Source organism: Melanostigma gelatinosum, assembly GCF_949748355.1.
Source record: "Melanostigma gelatinosum genome assembly, chromosome: 8".
Classification (NCBI taxonomy): Eukaryota; Metazoa; Chordata; class Actinopteri; order Perciformes; family Zoarcidae; genus Melanostigma; species Melanostigma gelatinosum.
Genome location: NC_136641.1, coordinates 12,745,431 through 12,763,782, shown reverse-complemented (window position 1 = coordinate 12,763,782; position 18,352 = coordinate 12,745,431). Strand labels below are relative to the sequence as shown.

General features: G+C 41.1%; 2 protein-coding genes across 2 annotated transcripts; both read right to left on the bottom strand.

Annotated features, from left to right (window-relative positions):
* Window positions 1-247: 247 nt before the first annotated feature.
* masp2 (MBL associated serine protease 2) lies at window positions 248-3,048 on the bottom strand (the record flags this gene model as incomplete). Its single annotated transcript, XM_079273108.1, has 6 exons — window positions 248-409; window positions 588-784; window positions 1,863-1,994; window positions 2,477-2,654; window positions 2,743-2,917; window positions 3,041-3,048. 6 exons carry the CDS (start codon window positions 3,046-3,048, stop codon window positions 248-250), a joined length of 852 nt encoding a protein of 283 aa, XP_079129234.1.
* Window positions 3,049-16,071: 13,023 nt separating this feature from the next.
* On the bottom strand, window positions 16,072-16,905 carry sst6.1 (somatostatin family member 6.1; the record flags this gene model as incomplete). Its single annotated transcript, XM_079272786.1, has 2 exons — window positions 16,072-16,299; window positions 16,801-16,905. The coding sequence occupies 2 exons, from the start codon at window positions 16,903-16,905 to the stop codon at window positions 16,072-16,074; spliced, it is 333 nt and encodes a 110-aa protein (XP_079128912.1).
* Window positions 16,906-18,352: the final 1,447 nt, after the last annotated feature.

The following is an 18,352-nucleotide window of genomic DNA, read 5'->3' as shown; positions in this document are numbered from 1 at the left end:
CAAAAGTAGTTAAAAGAGGATTCAACTAGATTAGAAATTAGATGCAATCAATGAGAGTATTTTTGTAGCACCAGTTTGATAATGTCATACCAAAGTATCATTACAATATTGATTCTGCAAGCCTCATGCTCAAACACAATATCCAAGCTTCATCACGGTTGTGTTAAATTCCCAGGTTGTAAAACTCACTGTGTAAAATTGACAGACAGCGTATGAGTACACAAACATTGCTCATGTCAACAAGCCATCAGGATTCCGCCTTGATACTGGTGTACTTGATCTTCCATCCCTTGTTGTTCCCACTGGAGTCGGATCTAAACGCAACACGCACTTGGTAACTTCCTGTGTCAATGCGACCTGGTGGCACGGATCCACAGAAAGGTCCATACTCTTGTCCAGTTGTTGAAATCTTGTAAAAAGGGGAAGACCAAATGAGACGATTCATTAAAGGCCTGACTGATTTACGTCTGCCAAAAATGATGCAGGAAACGGCATGGCCGTATAGTATATCACCCGAGGAGGACGGGTCTGTAACAAACTGCCTCTACGGGCATGAGGAGGAATACATTGCTTGTCACATGACTAACCTTCAACATATCATACGGACAAGGGACATCGGAGTGTCTCTCTATGTCAAAGGGGTCCAGGAAGTGCAGAATTATTCTGTAGCCCTCCTGCAGACGGATGGTGTGGTCACACAGACTCATGGGCGGGTAGGGGCTCGGGTAGCCCGGACTGGTCAGGACCCCCGATGGCAGGGTCAACACCTGGCTGTGGCATGGCACTGTGGGGAAGACTCACACACTCATTAGAATCCCACATCAACATGTTGAGGCATGTTTTAGATATCTTGTCCAGTCCTCAGGGTTTGCATGTTCATTTAAATGATTATGTTTAATGATCTACGTGCACCAATAAGCTACTGGCCGTAAAAAAGTTTTTGGTTTCGAAGAATACATTTTTTCCTGCCAATTGACACATTTGCTGGCATCGTAAATGATGGGATTCATTTGGGTTTGCATTATTGCCCCGGCAAGTGTGCAGATGTTGTTACGGACAAAAACAAATGAGTATCGCAAAGAGGCCGAGTTCCTGTAATTCATATACTGAGTACAATCTCTAGGCAGGTAATCATTTTTGCCAATTCATTGCATGATTTGTTTTGTCACCCCCTTTTTCCTCTAGCAAAGAATAATAATTGAAGGCGCATCAACTGGTAATTGTGATTAATTACCTGGTGTCAGTACACTATTTATGCTTCACAGGTATCGATTTTTAATGCCACTTTGAAGTTGATTTTCCCTCAGGAATCGACAGTAATTAACCTTGCCACACACCAGCTGGAAAAGATCAACTACTTGATGCATCAGTGCGCCTTTTCAGTCTGAAATTATTTAGCAGAGGCCGGCTATGATCGACGGAAGTCCAATCTAATACAATATCAACTGTGTGCCCTCTGTGAAATATTAGAATTGTTATTTGAAGATTTGTTCTGCAGTACAAAAGCAAATGGCCTCGCTTTCCAATAAGTGTAATTACATGTTTACAACACTGCCATTTGATCTGCCATTTGATCGTATCACTTTTCATAAAAACTTCTGAAATTAGCAGCATTTTGTATTTTCAACACCCAAACACCTAATCGCCAAATGGCTATTTTTGATTATAGTCAACAAAAGCTGTGGAATTAAAGTATGTTGAAGCCAAATACATCAAACTAAAGTCACCATAAACACCATAAACCGTATTAATAAGGCTTTGTAGCAGGCTCTTACCTCTGAACCTCACTATACAACTTTTGATTGACTTTGATTGAGCTGAGATGGACATGCCTCTTGAGCTTTAGTCTGCGTGGCTCTTACCTGTGCAGGATCTTTTGTTGTCATGGAGAAGGTATCCTTGTTTGCACGTGCAGTAATATCTGCCGATGTAATTGTGGCAAAAATGATCACACACTCTTTCCCCATCTATCTTGGACAGACACTCGTTGATGTCTGTTAGAGACAGAGAGGTTTGAGAATGAAGCACTTTACAGTAGATATGTATTTTCCAACATACTTTAAATCACAGACTTTATTCGCAGAATTAGGCAGACACCGAATGAGTCTGGTTTATCTTAACACACAAAAATGTTGATTGGCAATCTACGTAAACAACCGCTAGACGTTGAAAGAAAAGTTTGAAGTATTAATTGCATGAAAACATGCATCAAATCTTCAATCTAAAAAGTAACTGGATGATATAAATTACATAAAAATGAAAAATAAACTGTCAATCTATGTTTAAATGAATTATGTTTTTTGGACAAACCGATTTCTTTCTGAATATGAATTTGAAAACATTACTGTATTTAGCTGTGATGATATAATCCTGCTCCTATTTTTGTTATAAACTCCCTTACACACCGCTTCGTGCAATTACAGCCACCAAAAACGGTGTCTGCCTTCTGGCAACACGTGTCACTATTCTGCTTCACCTTCTGCGGTGTAAAATGCTTGGAAGCCCGTGAATCGTCCCTCGTTAGAGTAGTCACTCCTAAAGACCACTGACATGAGATTCCCGGCTGATAGGATGATGGTGTTCCTCGGGCTCCTTTCATAGTTCTTCTCTTCCTCACCGCAGAACCGCACGGTTTCATTCCCCTCTGCCAAAACCTAGTTTGACAAGGTCAGAGGCATTTTAGTCAGTAAGCCACGGACTCCAGTGCAGAGAATGGGAGTTGGAGTTTCTCCAGCATGTTACCTGGATGTAGTCATATTCACACTGGGGTGAGGGTTCCATGCTGAAGTGGCTGAAGTAGAGTTTGACCCTGTGGCCATCTGGGACAGTGATGTTCCACACTTCGAGCTGGTTGTCGGGGTATGGCTGGGGGAAGTTGGGGGAAGTGAAGCTGCCATATAACCCTGTCATTTCCACACTCAGTGAGACATGGAGGAGGGAAAATAGGGCAAGTACACGGCACCCACTGGGCAAAATTAGGTGTGATGGCAGTAGTTTCAAGGATTATTTTTGCACAAATAAAATGCTAACTGACACTCACCTGGTCATGTTCGCGTGTTTTGGAATAGTTCACCCCCAGTGAGCCGAGGGTAAATGAACCCAGCTGCCGACATTTAGGTAAACAAAGTGAGACGAGCACATGATCAGTTTGTCATCATTCCCCACCTCCCTCTGGCGCAGAAATCTGTCAAACTGGTGAATGCCAGGATAATTTATATTCATTTGATTCTGTTTAACCCTTACATCACCTCCTATCAGTTTTTACACGTGGCAAATGATCATTTAGATAAATACGACACAACTACACATTCCCTTGGAACTAATTGTGTTCACCAAACACAGGAAGGTGACCGACAGCACTGATATGGATGTCTAAAGCAAACTAAATCTAAAAAAAACACACAAACAATGTAAGACTCCTTTCTTGAATTGGAAATTTTAACATATTGAAATGTTACCAAAAAAACGCAGATTGACCTGTAACACACTTTAGTGTGCTGTAAAGCTTTTTAAAAAGGGATGCTGGTCAGATCAGACTCATGCTACTATTATTACAGACCCGCTGTCATGATTGCTGGTAGAAGCTTCAGAAAATGAATGCACTGACTGTACCCACAACATTTAGCATGAGGTTGAATTCAGGCAGCAAGAAAAGGACCCAAACGCAGATGGACATGATGAGTTGAGTGATTTAATGGTCACAAGGCAGGCTGATGAGGAAAGTGGGAACAGGTGTGTAGATAGGCGGGGGTGTCAGGTGACCAGGACTGGCAAGAAAGTCTGAGGGCATCCAGTGGATGTTACGAGGATGATGGCAGGTCTGGGGAGAGAGACGGGACAGGGTCTGGGGGCAGAGAGCCTCAGGCCTCGTGGACGTGTCCTTGGGCACTAAGTTGCTCCCAATGGGTAGGCCAGCACCTTGAAGGGCAACTCTTTAAAACTACTACTTTGTCTGTTAAAGTAAAGGCACTATTAACCATACTGCAACAGGGACAGCCGATGGTACATCAACAACAGTTTCAGAGTGATGGAAACCAGATTGCAGCATTAAAAAATATATATATATATTTTTTACATGCCAAATTTATGGTTGGACTTCATTGTACAGGCCTTTACAACGAGGGAATTGCAGAGTAATTATGCTTTCTGTTTTGATGGAATATGAATATTGATGTTATTCAATAGTGAGGGTGCCATTTCAACCAGCAACATAATAAATAAGCTTGTACTGACCAACACCCATTTCCCCAACGATAAAGCACTAATGGCCAGTGTTTGAAGTGAATTACAATAATTATCCACGTAAGCGTCAACGTGTTTTTTTTCTCTCTTTGCGAATGACCTCTCTGATGGAACTCTTTTTAAATGGTGCCGTAACCTTTTCCTTTTTGCCTGATTGTGAGCTGGTGGGAGGTGGAGCCACTGTGGAGTCTGGTGGCAGATGTTCTCCTCTTGGATATCATCCAGCTACCACTCAGGTGTTGACGCTCCAGCAGAAATGACACCCTCTTACACAAAACAAAGCATTCCTGGAAACGCTTACTTCATCATAAAAAAAAACAAAAACAAAACAGTTGATAATGATTGCGGCATTTATGTTCTATGCGTCATTCAGACCCAGAATCTCATTTCCGTTGCCTCTGGGAGTGGGAGCTTTTAGGCTTTATTTCCATGGAACTCAGTGGGATCTTGCAAATGAGAATAGAGAATGATCCTGGGCTTTTTCAGCTTACCCTTCAAGGAGCTGCATCCCCCCCTCATTACACTATAAACCTCCTGATAAACTCCTTCCTTTTGGCATCTAGTGCATTTTGCACAATTACTTTCAACATATCTCTTCCAGTTTTACTACTTGGTAAAGAGAGATCTTCTCTTTCTCCCTCACGAAAGAATGTGTTGTGTTTTATAAATCGAATGACATGCTGTTGGAACCTTCTGGCCATCTCTCTTCGACTTGATTGACATCTTCTAACAGTCAGGAGTACTTCCTCTGCCACCACTTGGGCACCTACCGTGATGTTGATGGTTGATTTGAGAGGTTTGATCTCGCTCTTCGTATATATAGCCACTCCTCTCATGTTGCTGGAGATGGCTACCTTAGAAGCACTGCAACCAGAAAGGGCCTAGAGTGGGTCCTAGTGATGATCTGCTGTGCACTAAATTGTTTTCGAGTATATTTATGTAATACTTTCAACACACTCCACTTGTTGGTTGGTGTATGGTTATATACAGAAGAAGAGATAAGCTATAAACCAAGCGTATTCAGTTTAAAGTAAATAAACCCGAATAATAAGTCCATTTCCTTATCTACACAATACATTAACGCAATTAGTGCAAATCAATTGACAATTCAAACTATTTTCAAATATATATATCTATAAATCTATCGCTAACTCCTACTACAGCACTAGCAGCATTTGAAAAAAAGACTAAATGTAATGGAATAAATGCAGATTTTTACATATGCTCGAACAGATGACTCTGTTTTCAATTAAATGACTCATCTTGGAGGAGCAGCCTCCTAAGAATTGTGAGCTGTCAAAAAACAGATAATAAAACTAATAATACTCTAGAAAGGCTTTTAAATTACAAATAGCTGCTCGTCATTGATAGGGGATTAAGACGGGCTCAGTGAATGTTCATATCAGGGAATTCAGGAGCCTTTTCCACATGAGATGTTTGAATGTAAAACATTTGTTGTTATAAAAAGCATCTTTTTGTTGAGGTGTCATCGATCATAAATGGGCCAAAAATCCGACTTTGTAAAGACAAAATGCTCTCTTTAAGATAATCTGGGGGTATATATAGCGTTTTTGACATATGAAATGTGGTTTGTCACAAAATGACTCACTGCAAGTGTTGTTAAGAAGAATGTCCCTTGCTGAAATCAGTGTTTCAAGGTTTGCCTTTGCTGAGTGTAAGTCTACTCTCTAAATGCCATTGCAGTAATTGCATTGAAATGTCAAATCGGTTGTTATTAGTAGTTGCAAAGCAGCTGATCCTTCATAATGTACTACTTGTTTGCTTTATTGACTGGAAAAAAAGATTTCTCGGTGGGTTAAGGGAGTGTTATCTGCCCTGCAGTCTGTTCTAAAATGGAAAACCTAACCTTTCCCTCCAAATGCCCACAGCAACTGACAACCAGCAACTTTTACATTGCATGCTTAGCTGCCCAGCTTTACAACCTTTTCACAGCCTGAGGTCATACCATTCACACCCTTAGGTCATACCATTCACACCCTTAGGTCATACCATTCACACCCTTAGGTCATACCATTCACACCCTTAGGTCATACCATTCACACCCTTAGGTCATACCTTAAGGTTCATTTTATTGTCGCTAGGTGTGGCATTCAACAATACAGGTGATAATGAAGGGAATAACACCACAATCAGCATATTAAAGCTATGATAGTATACCAAAATGGAAAAATAAAAAAGTAATAAAAGACTAACGTGAAAAAAACGAAATACAAGGAATCAAACACAAGAATAAAAAAATATTTTTCAGAATAATATTGTGCAGTTCAGTTTTAACATCGGAAGACAACCTTCCCTAATTCACTTTCAAAGAACTGTCTCCAGAAATCATCACCTGACGGCACCATCAATTCAACCCTCAGTGCTCCGCTTCACAGCTATGGCGGATGAGGAAAAGTTTTTTTTATCATATCTGCTTTTATATCCAAAGTCTGTAGAATAATATGTGGTGGATTTTCCCTTCAAAGAAGTTTGTTACCCAGAGAAGATTTCACCCAGGGAATTGCATTGACTGCAGTTTTTTTGTTTTGTTTTATATATATTTTTATTATCTGAATGTGAAAAGCTTCATGTAGCTGTCTCCTGTGGTACCTGAAGCGCTTTTATGTGACTCACTCGAGCAACTCTGAATCCCATCCTCAAAGGCTTCAGGGTGCATATGAATATTGGGGCAAGTATTATACATGTGCGTCATGAACAAAACACATCTGCAAGACTAAACTCAGTGGTGTGTTTGTGCATGTACCATAGTTAATCTTCTCACACACACGGAGCATGCGCACAAAATGTGCAGGGACACAAGGCACAGGCTGTTTTGATTTCAGCATCATCGAATCTTGACTGTCCATGTGCGCAAGACAGTCGCTGTCCGCACAGAGCTCTTTCACCTGCTCGCTGTACCTTAATGAAGTGCTTCCTTATAGGAAGTCAGTCAGTCATTGCATGAAGAATAGGCCACCTGAGATCAATTGAAAAGAAGAAAGGACAGTTTGGTTGTTTGAGTATCTGGAGAGTCAACAAAAGGCAGCGATAGTCATGCAGGAAGAGAGAGAGCGCTTCAAATCAATGTGAATAAGATGCTGGAAGGAGGCAAATATTGTTTTCTTATCTTGCACAGTTTCCACATCCCTCTAAACATTTTGAGTTGGAAAAAAAATATGTACACGGTAGCACACTTTATGAGTGTTACAACATTCTTCTACCATCCTCATCCTCTTCGTCCTTTCTATTGGCTGCAATCACAGTAGTCTCAACCCCCCCCCCCCCCCCCCCGCATGCTGTAGACTGTAATTAAGGACTCGAATAAGTGAGGATGTGTCACTTTAGCTGAATGCCGAGAAACAATGTATGTAATTTGCTCTTCCGCTGTAGTAGACACGGTAGGATTTAGGCTTCCGCAGCACAAATAAACTACAAATAAAAGGCAGTTTAGAAGCAACACGGGCCAAGATGCCTCTTCGAATCAGATACTTATTCACTGATTGTCAGTGCCTCAACTTTCAATGGCGAAATGTAAAATGTTTCTGGCAGGAACATACACATTTAATTCGCAGAACAAATGAAAAAGGGTTTTGAATGTTGTGGCTTCTTGCCGTTCCGGGGACTCACCGCGTCGTTGCTGCCTCCGGGCCAGATGTTCACGAGCCAAAGAAACAGAATTGATTGAATGCCTTCAATACATATTAACATTTCTCTTTGTTCTGTGGGGAGCAGCATGTTCAGTCTCATGCTGCCATTAACATTGCCGTTGTTATTGCTTATTGTGCGTGGGCACAGAGAATACATTAAATGGCAAAAAAAAAAAAAAAAACACCTGGAAATGTATCGTAACGTTATTTTTGTTTAACACTCACTTTAGTTTTCTTTAGGCATGGTTTCAGAGAAAATGATTGAAGTACAAATAGGACTCGCAAATGAATGCAAAGAAAGAATGCTGTTGGTGCTGTGCTCTCATCTTGGTTCAAAGAGAATACACAGCGGGAAAATGGACCAAATGATCTTACAGTTTGCCTAAAAGGATGGTTTTAGATGAATACAAATTGTCAACTTTAACAAATATTAAATCTTAACGAATCCTGTCAATGCTGTCAGTATATATTCTTATTTTCAGGGTTTCTAAGAACACACGAATTGTTCTGTTTCCTGATGGCAGGTGAATGCTGCACATCTTAATAACGTGCTCTGGTTAAAACAACAGGTGAACCTTTCAGTGAATGTGGTTACTTTTGTTGTTATGCAAGTTATTGTATGAAGTGTTTGCCCCTATTTTACAGACATACTGTCCCAATACACCTGGATTCATGACTACATATTGGATGCAAAATACATCAAGGTTAAAAGAGAGCTTTTAAAAATCAATTATCCTCAAAATCCACTGAAATGTGTTAACCAGGGTTGTATTGTCTCACTTAAGGACAAATGCAATGATAGCATATCGCTGTGACATTTACGACAAAGTGTCCCAAACGCTAGAGCCACATGTTCAGTGTATAATTCATTGCTCATCCCGGGAACCAGCATCCCCAGATGCTAATGGCAAAGAATGGCTCCTGATGAATTCATGTTGAGCCTTTTTGTGCTGGATTCCATTCCTGACGTCAAGCCCATTACTCTTTAGATTTGGCCTGCACGGCTCTTTTTCACAGATAACAAATACGGTCATTTCCTTGCTAATTCAAACAGGCCCCAGCTTTAGCAATTCAGTGGACTGCCATAAGGCAGTATATCATTCAGTGACATTAGTGGGAGCAAGCAATGATGAGAAATGGCACACAGGTGCTGCTCTCGCCCCTGAATCCTTTCCTTCATTAGGGTGCCTGGCGCCACCGTGCTTTTTCCTTAATCACGTTTCAAACAGCTCTCTTTCACCAAACTACTGAATTACAATTTAAAGCTAGGAGAGAATTTGTAACTTGCTCACCCAACATAACTTTCACAAGTTAGAAAATGCCTCCAAGAAAAGAAATGACTCACCTCTATTAAGTTCTTGGTAAGCCTGCAAGTGATCAGCAGTGAATATCTCTTTTATAACATAACACATCGAGTCATTGTGAACACACGCGTGCTACTGATATGAAACTATATAATAGTGCTGACAGGCCATGATTCAATAACTCCAGCAGGGATATTAATGGTGGGTTATTTCTTGTATAATTGATTAAACACTTTCAGGTCTGTTAGACTTGAGAAAAATGATGGTCAGCCTGAACATTAAACATGGATTTCCGACATGAGTAATGGCACGACTCTCGTCGGCAGCAGCGAAGGACTTCACATGCTATTAATAAAAGCAAACCATCACTGTCACCCGTTGTACTGCGGTAACATTTAGGCTGTGGGTGTTTCTGTGCGCGTGTGTGTCTCTGTGCCAGACCATTTGACGTACAGGGGCTGTCGTGTTGTTCGAGCGACGGCAATCAGGTGTATTGCCATCCCACAAGGGCCCAATTGTCCTGAAAATTGTCTTAAGCAGCGCTACATACTGGGGGAAAATAACATTACTTGAGATCCTCATCTGCTGCTGTGGCAACCGCTCTATAACAGGTGCAAAGGCTGAGCGAAACAAGGACTGTTCTGCTGGCTAATCACAGGATTGTCACCCTTGTGATTAGAGCCCTACGGTGTACACATCATACAGGACACTGGAGTGCTTAAACAAGACAGGCAATATCATCTTGTGGCGCTCTCCTCCCTCTCTGCAGTCCTATTTTTCTGATGACACGATCAACATGAGTGGCTCCTGGTCATGAGTCTAATGCTTCGGGTAAAAGCCAAACTAATGAACTGCGACGGTAGTTCACTCCCGCCGCTAGATCCCAATGGACACTCTGATTGAAGTTTTACTGACAATACAGCAGCCCTCAGTGATGTAAAATGATACACAGAGGCTATAGGACATGACATAACTAATGATAGAGAGTGACCTTGGCAGTTACTTTTTTTTGCCATAACAACCCCAGTATATATTGTTTCTCGAGGCTCACAGCCCGGTTAAGGATCTGAAGTTTGGTCTTCACAACCTTGAAACACCAGTTATTTGCTGGGATGACACATTCTCACAGCAGGAGTCAGAACAAATAAAGTGATGAGATTAGTTGTCAGTGTAGAGAGTCATTCAGCAGATCAACGGAGCACAAAACAATTCATCTTTACATGTTTTGCGCTGCCACCAAAAGTACAAGCCCACCCCCGCACCATTGTACCAAATGCCTCTGCTCCACCACTCATGCAATAGTCTTCTGTCTTGCTGCGTAACTTGACTCAAATGTAATGGTTATTAAAACATGCAAATAACTGTTTCTATACAACGTTTTATGTCTGGCATTGTAAAAACCACAGAGATATCGTGTTCTATAAACTGACCCTTTTATTTTGGTAGGTCTGGTAAGTGTAAAATTGGCCTTGCATGCGAAATCTAAACATAACCCACTGAGCAATTTTAGGTGATTTGCCATCAACATGGTTATAGTCCACTGGTGTAACATTAGGCTGGAAAGGTTCAAAAGTGAAGGATGTCATGAACTGCACATAGCGTACCACAGACATAAAACATTCGGTCTCATAAATGAATACTTGTCCACCTGCTTGTGTGTTGCTGTTTTATTTTGGTAGCCTATATTGTACGGCACTTGCAATACCTTTTAGAACCTGCAAAACTAATGACAGCCGTACTTAAAAAAAAAGATGGGACACATTATACCTGCTTCTAAACATTGGCATGTTTCCAGGAGTATAGCATGCTGATGCTAGCATTTAGCTCAAAACACGGCTGTGCCGAGAAGTACAGCCTCACAAAGCCGCTGTAGACTCTTGTTTCAACATAGTCATTGGGGATTATCGAGTCAAAACGTTGTCAGTTTTTAGTCTTATGTATTCTGTCTACTGGTAGTAATTACACTGTAGTTGTCATCGTCGGCACACTAATGAGCTCTAGTTTAAGAAATCTCATATTAAACTGATAAGATTGATACTTTTTGCCTGCGGTTTGCATCCATACAGCACTTAAAGGTCTTCGTGAACAAAATCTTTGAAACCATGTCTTTTTTTTTTCTTTCTCGCCACAGACCTGCCCTGCTTCCCAAAGTAGTGGCATTCAGAATGAACGGGGTCACTTCAGTGACCGGCGTGCTGCATGCCTTCCTCACGCTTTGTGACAGCTCATTTTCGGAGCCACGGCTTTAGCACTGAAAGAGCAGAGGGCCCTATAATGATGAGCTTTTAGCACTGGCACTGGGCGGCTGAGTAAGCCATCAGGCATCATTAGACCCTGCTGGGGAAAACAATCTCTCCATTCCCATCTCGTGCTCCCGAACAGGGGAACTCTTTGGGAGGAATACATCAGAGGATACTTTGCCGTGTGTGTTGTGTGTGCTCAGGCACAGTGGGGCATCATTCAGCGGCCATATAGACTCCCTACTCCTGATGATGTAGCTCTTTATGATGCTTTTGAAAAAGCGTAATTTAATCCGAGACGTCTTGTTGTTAAGGTATCTGTTAACACTTACTTGCGATAAACTTGATACAAAAATAAAACAGGAGGCGACGACAACAGGAAGACGTTATAATACTATCAACTGATTCGAGTACAGACTCCCTGAAAAGGTACTAATGAGTGATGCAAACCTGCTGCATAGAGAGCAAAACAGGTCCATTATTCCTGCAGCATGTCCTTTCCCGAGAACATTTTTTAAATTGGTAACTTCTTTATTTTACTTCACATTTTCCTCAGTTAGTCAACCATACTGTGCTCTGGATACAACATCTCAAATGTCACAACTAAACAAATCGAGCCCGGCTGACAGAGATGAATAAGGCTGCTGCAGGCGCTGTGTCCAGAGTCACTGGGTTAATAAAGAACAAGTACATGTCTGCAGACTGCACGCAACTTACGTCTCCGTTTCTGAAACAAAGCATGTACACTCACTGTATATAATGTATGCAACACATGGATTTCAGGAATTCAGGAATGGGTTTTCTTTTTCTTTGCTAAGATGTCAAATGAACGCGGTTATGTTGTTTCATTTTTCCTATTCACTCTGCTACACATTGACTCAATATGCTTTGAGTGCACAGAACACGTGCTATTAACAATACGTCAGCTGCAGCAACCTGAATGTGTTTACAATGTCATTTGAAAAGATCATTACAGTCCCTTTTATGTAAATCAATTTCTTTCAGCATAACTCTTTGTTGCTAGGGTTGTAAAAGGGAGACAGCCGCCACACAGCCTGCCTGTTAGCACCTTTCCTCAGAAGCATTAGCCGAGCGCCGGGTGTTAATTTGGCCTGTCTTGACCGATCGAGGCCAGGTAAGGTAAATGTTGACCGTTGCTAAATTCTCACTAGTGGGGGAGGAAAATGAGTTCTGACACATCCGTGAAACGCAGAGAGAAACACAGTGATCATGTAGCATTCAGTGAGGCAGCTTCCAGGTAAAATCATCAGGTATGATATGTTTTTGTCTCTACAACCGATCCCTTTTATGCTACGCCTCGTGATTTGACAAAATGTTGATATGAACATTTTGATTCATGTAATTTTTTTTTTTACTACTTGATGTCCAGCAGTCCTTTTATTACACAATATATATATATATGGGGTTGTATATATGTCTGAAATCACACCATATTACACCATATATAATCACATCCCATAAAGTTTAAAACTGATCTCTGCATTTATGCAACCACGGTGGGTTCCCTTTCATGTTGTTTTTTCCCCCGTATGAGTACCAACAAAACCAAAGGCTTTGTTATTTTTAAACACCGGCACATGAAGTCACATTTATATTTGAATTACACAGTTAGGCCTGAGCACTCCTTTCCCTCCTCCTTCAGATCAAAAGGAAAGCCAATGAAATGCTTTGCTTGCAGGCATCGGCTTTGATCTTGCTCCTCTGCGCACTCATTTGAGCCCAGGGCCATGAAGTCAGAAGTGGACAGCACCTCCACTGACATCAAATTGTTTTGAGTTTATCATCGCAAACCCCAAAAAAATACTGATTGGCATCAGAAGCTGCCTTTTTAGGGAGAGGAAATCTTTTTCTTGTGTTTGACATCTCTCTATTCCTAAAATGATTGTGTGTTTTGTTCTAACACAGTCCAGTGTCTCTCCCACAAGCTGCAAAACCTGAATATGGCTCACTTGGTACGGTGCTTTTCACTGCACTTAAGAATGAAGGATGCTGTGCGATGAACTGTCATCAAGCGAGCCCACAGGAGCCTTTGTCTATTCAGCATCGTTCAAGGCAGCGTTTGCCAAAACCATGTAATTACATCGCTTTGAAATTTGTTGAACTGTAACTCCCCATCAAATGGTGCTTTCAGGGGATCATGCAGCTCTTTTTCAACGAGAACTCAGATGGATCATTCAAGAGCTTTTTTCCCCGAACAGTCAATAAAAAGGAAAATAAATGTCATCACGGTGGCCTTTAATGTTCCACCTGTAATTGAATCAGTACTGTGAACTCAGGTTAACTCATGTCTTTGCACCTGTGAAACAAGCACACTTATGAGCTATTATCTCTTATTCATGCTGTTCAGAAGGAAAATTGGACTCTCCTCAACTGAACCCAGTTGAGGAAAGTGTCTGAAAACTACTCTGAGCTTTGCAGTAAAGGATGTGTCGCGACTCTGATACACTGTTGTAAGTTATTTACGAATTCAGACATTTCACATTTGGTATTTCATTTGACTGTTGCTCAGTGCCAAACATCTGCACAGCAATGGACATCAATTACAGCTGGAAGTAAACGGCAGCTGCTCATTGACATTTACAAAAACACCAGTTACATCTCAAGGACATAGAGCTCAATAAAAAGAATACAAATTATTATCTTTGAGCTGAGGTGAATATTGCATTGATACAACACACAGGTTGTCCTGATCAACACGGCAGGGCCGGCTGTCACGGTGTTTGCCGAAACCCGGAGCACCGAGGCAAAAATTACACATTTCATTGAATTCTCAGAGGCACACAAAGGCGTCAGTGTACAAGAAATAAGTTCCTTTTGATATGTTTATTGTTCAATCGTGTACTGAAAGTGCTCTTGTAATTGTCAGCCATTATTCAGCTGTCCTCTATTTGATGCAAAGAGTTGTTTTTTTGGTTTGGTTTGTTGGATTTTGCTCAGCGTGTTGTGATTGCCCATTTATTCACAACTATACAACAAGAAAAAAGAAAGCACTCATTTGATTTGGCTCAAACAGCAGGATATTTCACCTGCATGTTCTTTCCCACATTAAATCCATCACTTCACTAATAGCGACTGTGGGCCCGGCTTGAAAGTCAATATTTGATTGCGACCAGCACCTACTCCACTCCGCACCTTAGTAAGGTAAGAAGACATACACATCACGGTGGTCGTAATTTGCCAGAAGGGCAAAGAGAGCCTGTGGTAATTGCAGTGTGACTGATTGAGGGCCGAACTGCCCGTAGCCAACGCAGGGTCTTGTTTGCAGCAAGAATCCAATACCGGGGTTGATGGGGGTCACACGGGGAACACTTGATTATCTCAACATGCAGCAGCAGCCTTGTCTGTGCTTTCACTGTCGAACTGTGACGTCAGATTCCTATTAACACGACGCACATCTTTTGCTGTTCGATTTTTGTTCACTGTTTTATTGTACAACAGGTCTCCACCTTCTGGACTACGTGTGCCTTAAATGCTGCTGCTACCGACAGCATTGAGTGAATGCGAGGGATGCTTCTGATTTATCTACTTTCCCATCTTACTAACATATTTAACGACCAGTGATGAGTCGCGGCAGCGTCTCCCTCAAGTTGTGACTAGGAATTAATATTGACCACTGTCTTGCTTCTTATAAAACATGTGCAATCCTTTTCACATTGCAGACCCTCAACACCAAGTTGTTGTTTTTTTTACACAGCTGCATTTATAAAACAATAAAAAAGTATTTTTACTTAATTCGGTAATTTTCTTCTTCGATGTTTATTACTTTTGTTTTTGGCTTTTTAATAAGATAACACTGCTGAGGAGAGACAGAAAAGGGAGAGAGAGGGAACAACATGTAGCACCATGTCGCCTACTCTACCTGCCCCAGTAATTGTATGATTTGTATTTTGAAATCTATTCTGTGCTTTTAATTTAAGGATCTATCTTTTAAATGTTTTTTTTAAACGTTCCCCCCCCCCCCCTTCATTATAGTTATATAGTTTATATAACATTTTCTTTGCCTATGAACTAGGAAGACAGTTTTACGGCAAGAAGTAGCAAAGCAGAATAAGTAAGGTATCAATATTATGAACCACACTCTGTTATCTCTTACGAGCAGCACTAAAACAAGGTTTTAGATTGAAGAAGGGGAAAATTGTCTCTGAAGTCTGAACACCATTTACGACTGCAACCTTTTTTTTTTTTTAAGCAGATATAGAAATATAATCCCTCATATATTTCCACAATTTCAGTGTAGTAAAGGTTCTCATCCACAATAAAAAATACAGCCACCACTTTGCATGAATTTGGACATTGCATTTATATTGTTGAAGCAGGTGGAAAATATGACCTTTTCTTTTTTTGAACAATTTACAAAAGCAACTTTACTGTGATCACCATCTCAAACATCATATATATATCCATGCTTTATTGTTGACCCTTAAAGAAACGGCTACATACATAAATACATATAGTACACATAAAAAGATACGTATATAATTAATATTTAAACAGACACATTTTGTCAGTGAAGTCCATCGATGTCTGACAGGTGTATATGATATGTACAGCTGAGGTCTACTACAGTTCATGAGGAGCTGGCAGGGAGAAGGAGCACAGTAGGCGGGCAGAGCACTGTTAGCAGGAGGTGAACGTTTTCCAGAAGAAGTTTTTACAGGGGGCTTTGCGGTCGCGCTGAGGCAATGATAGCCTGTTGTAGACCGCCCTCTCCTCCAGACGAGACTCCAGAGGCTCCTCAAGCTCCACAGGTGCTGCTTCCCCCAGCAGCATGTTGGTGTCCAGAGCTCCATCCAACAAGCCTGACACCAGCTTCAGGATCAGCTCCTTGCGCTCTTTGCTCAGCTCCTGACCACAAATCAGATACAGATATATGTATATATATTATTATTATTATTAAACATATCGTGAAAAAGACGATGGGAAATGTTACTTCTTATGTCTATCTGACTGGACCGCTCAGTTGTGAAGTATCATGATTTACTTTTCACATTTAAGACGGCACAAATAAACAGGCTGAATTAAAGATTCGATTATTTTAACGGCAAAATAGAAATATCACAAGATATGTCGTATGTGTACAGATTGTAAAGCCCTCTGAGGCAAATTTGTGATTTGTGATTTTGGGCTAAACAAAGTAAATTGAGTTGAATTGGATTTAGTTTTGTTGATTTCGCAAGCAATCTTTATTTTAAGATCATTTTCTTTAAAGTTCTAATTATTACTATAACATAATAATAATAATAATTGCTATTATTAAAGAAAAATGTACCCCAATCTATCAATAGCAGTTGCAATTACAGGGGAAATTCCCCATGAACTACAAATGAACAATGAAAATCTCCTTACCCTGCCCACATGGATGGAGCTCCTATCCTCCAGGGGAAGCAAGGCGGCTGCTCTCACGCTGAACAGAACCCCCATGAGAGCTGCTAACACCACCAGGAGCTGCATGCTGTGACAGGAGTGCAGGTGACGGACCAGAGTTACAGCCACAGGAGCAGCAGGCTCACGGAGATAAGCGTGTGTGTGAGTGAGTGTGTGTTTGAGAAAGAGAGAGATGAAGAGTCTGAGCAGCTCAGAGATCCAGAGGAGAGTGGTGGAGAAAGTGCAGTGCAGTTGGTGGCAGCTGGTCACAAGATTTGGAATCCACTGATGTTCCTTCTGCTCTACCTCCAAAGTCCCTCACTCTTTTATACGCCTCTACCCCGTCATACACCCGCCACCCACGCACAGGGTGATGTGTATATGTGAGTGTGGAGGAGGAGGGGAGATGAAGGGTTCAGGACAGAACAAATGGAACCGTTGAACACTTAACCTTTTTGATAAATTGGGAACATCTGCAGAGGGCGACGACGTCACCGAGCCAAAGCCAGGTTTTGACATCAACATGTAACTAATGTATTGACAATTGTGAAAGACAATCTCAGGCCAGACCTCTTTGGCAGGTATAGGCGGACAATCCCACAACTCATCATGTACTCTAAATGTCTTGAACAGCCAAGAACACAGTGGTCACATTTTCCTGTAGCGGCAAACAAAAGATCTGAAAGAAATACATACTGACCACAATGCTGACTTATCGTTGTTATGCCAGTGTTTCGCTGATTGCTGTCACAGTGCCCCCGTGTGCCTCTCTGACACCTGCAGATTACAATTGAGCGTTCTGACACTGACGATTACTGCAGGCGGTGCCTTCAGGAAATGCTCATCGCCCATCTCGTGGAGGAAACGTAGCTGTTAAAAGAAAAAAGCAATTCTTCTTCTGCAATTTAGTGCTGTAGGTGTACAATGGAGTTGATTAACCTTGGTCTACATGCACATGAGCAGTTAAGGTGATACAATGTGATTGATTTTTATTTGTTGTCTGAAATAAACACAAAACAATGGCCTTTGGGTCAGGATAGGCAGGTTTTTGGTAAAAGACGGATGAGTGAGTTCAATGTACCACCAAATACAAACTATATCCCAGCTAGTAATAGAAAAACTCTTGTTCTGCATGTATGACGGTGAGGGTACAATATGTCCCATGTTGAATGTATGATAGGCTGCAGCAGCAGTTCAATTTAATTCAGACTAAGCTGTGGATTAAACAAGTGAGAAACGGCTTCCAGCAACCAGCACATAATCAAAATGAGTAAATTACCTTTTTTATTCAAGCCAAGTTAATATTCTTCAGAGTTTTGCTCTGGACACTATGATTGATATACAATTAGCTGAACTGTTAATGAAGCACAAAAACTTCTTTTGCTCGTCTTTACTCTTTATACAAGTGTGGCAGCAAATAACTACGTTGAATATGCATTTTGTCTGACACATAAGTTGCTGCTTACATAAAGACTCATTTATGTTGAAATATTGCATGCAGCTAAATAGAACCATTAAATGTAGTTCAAGGAAA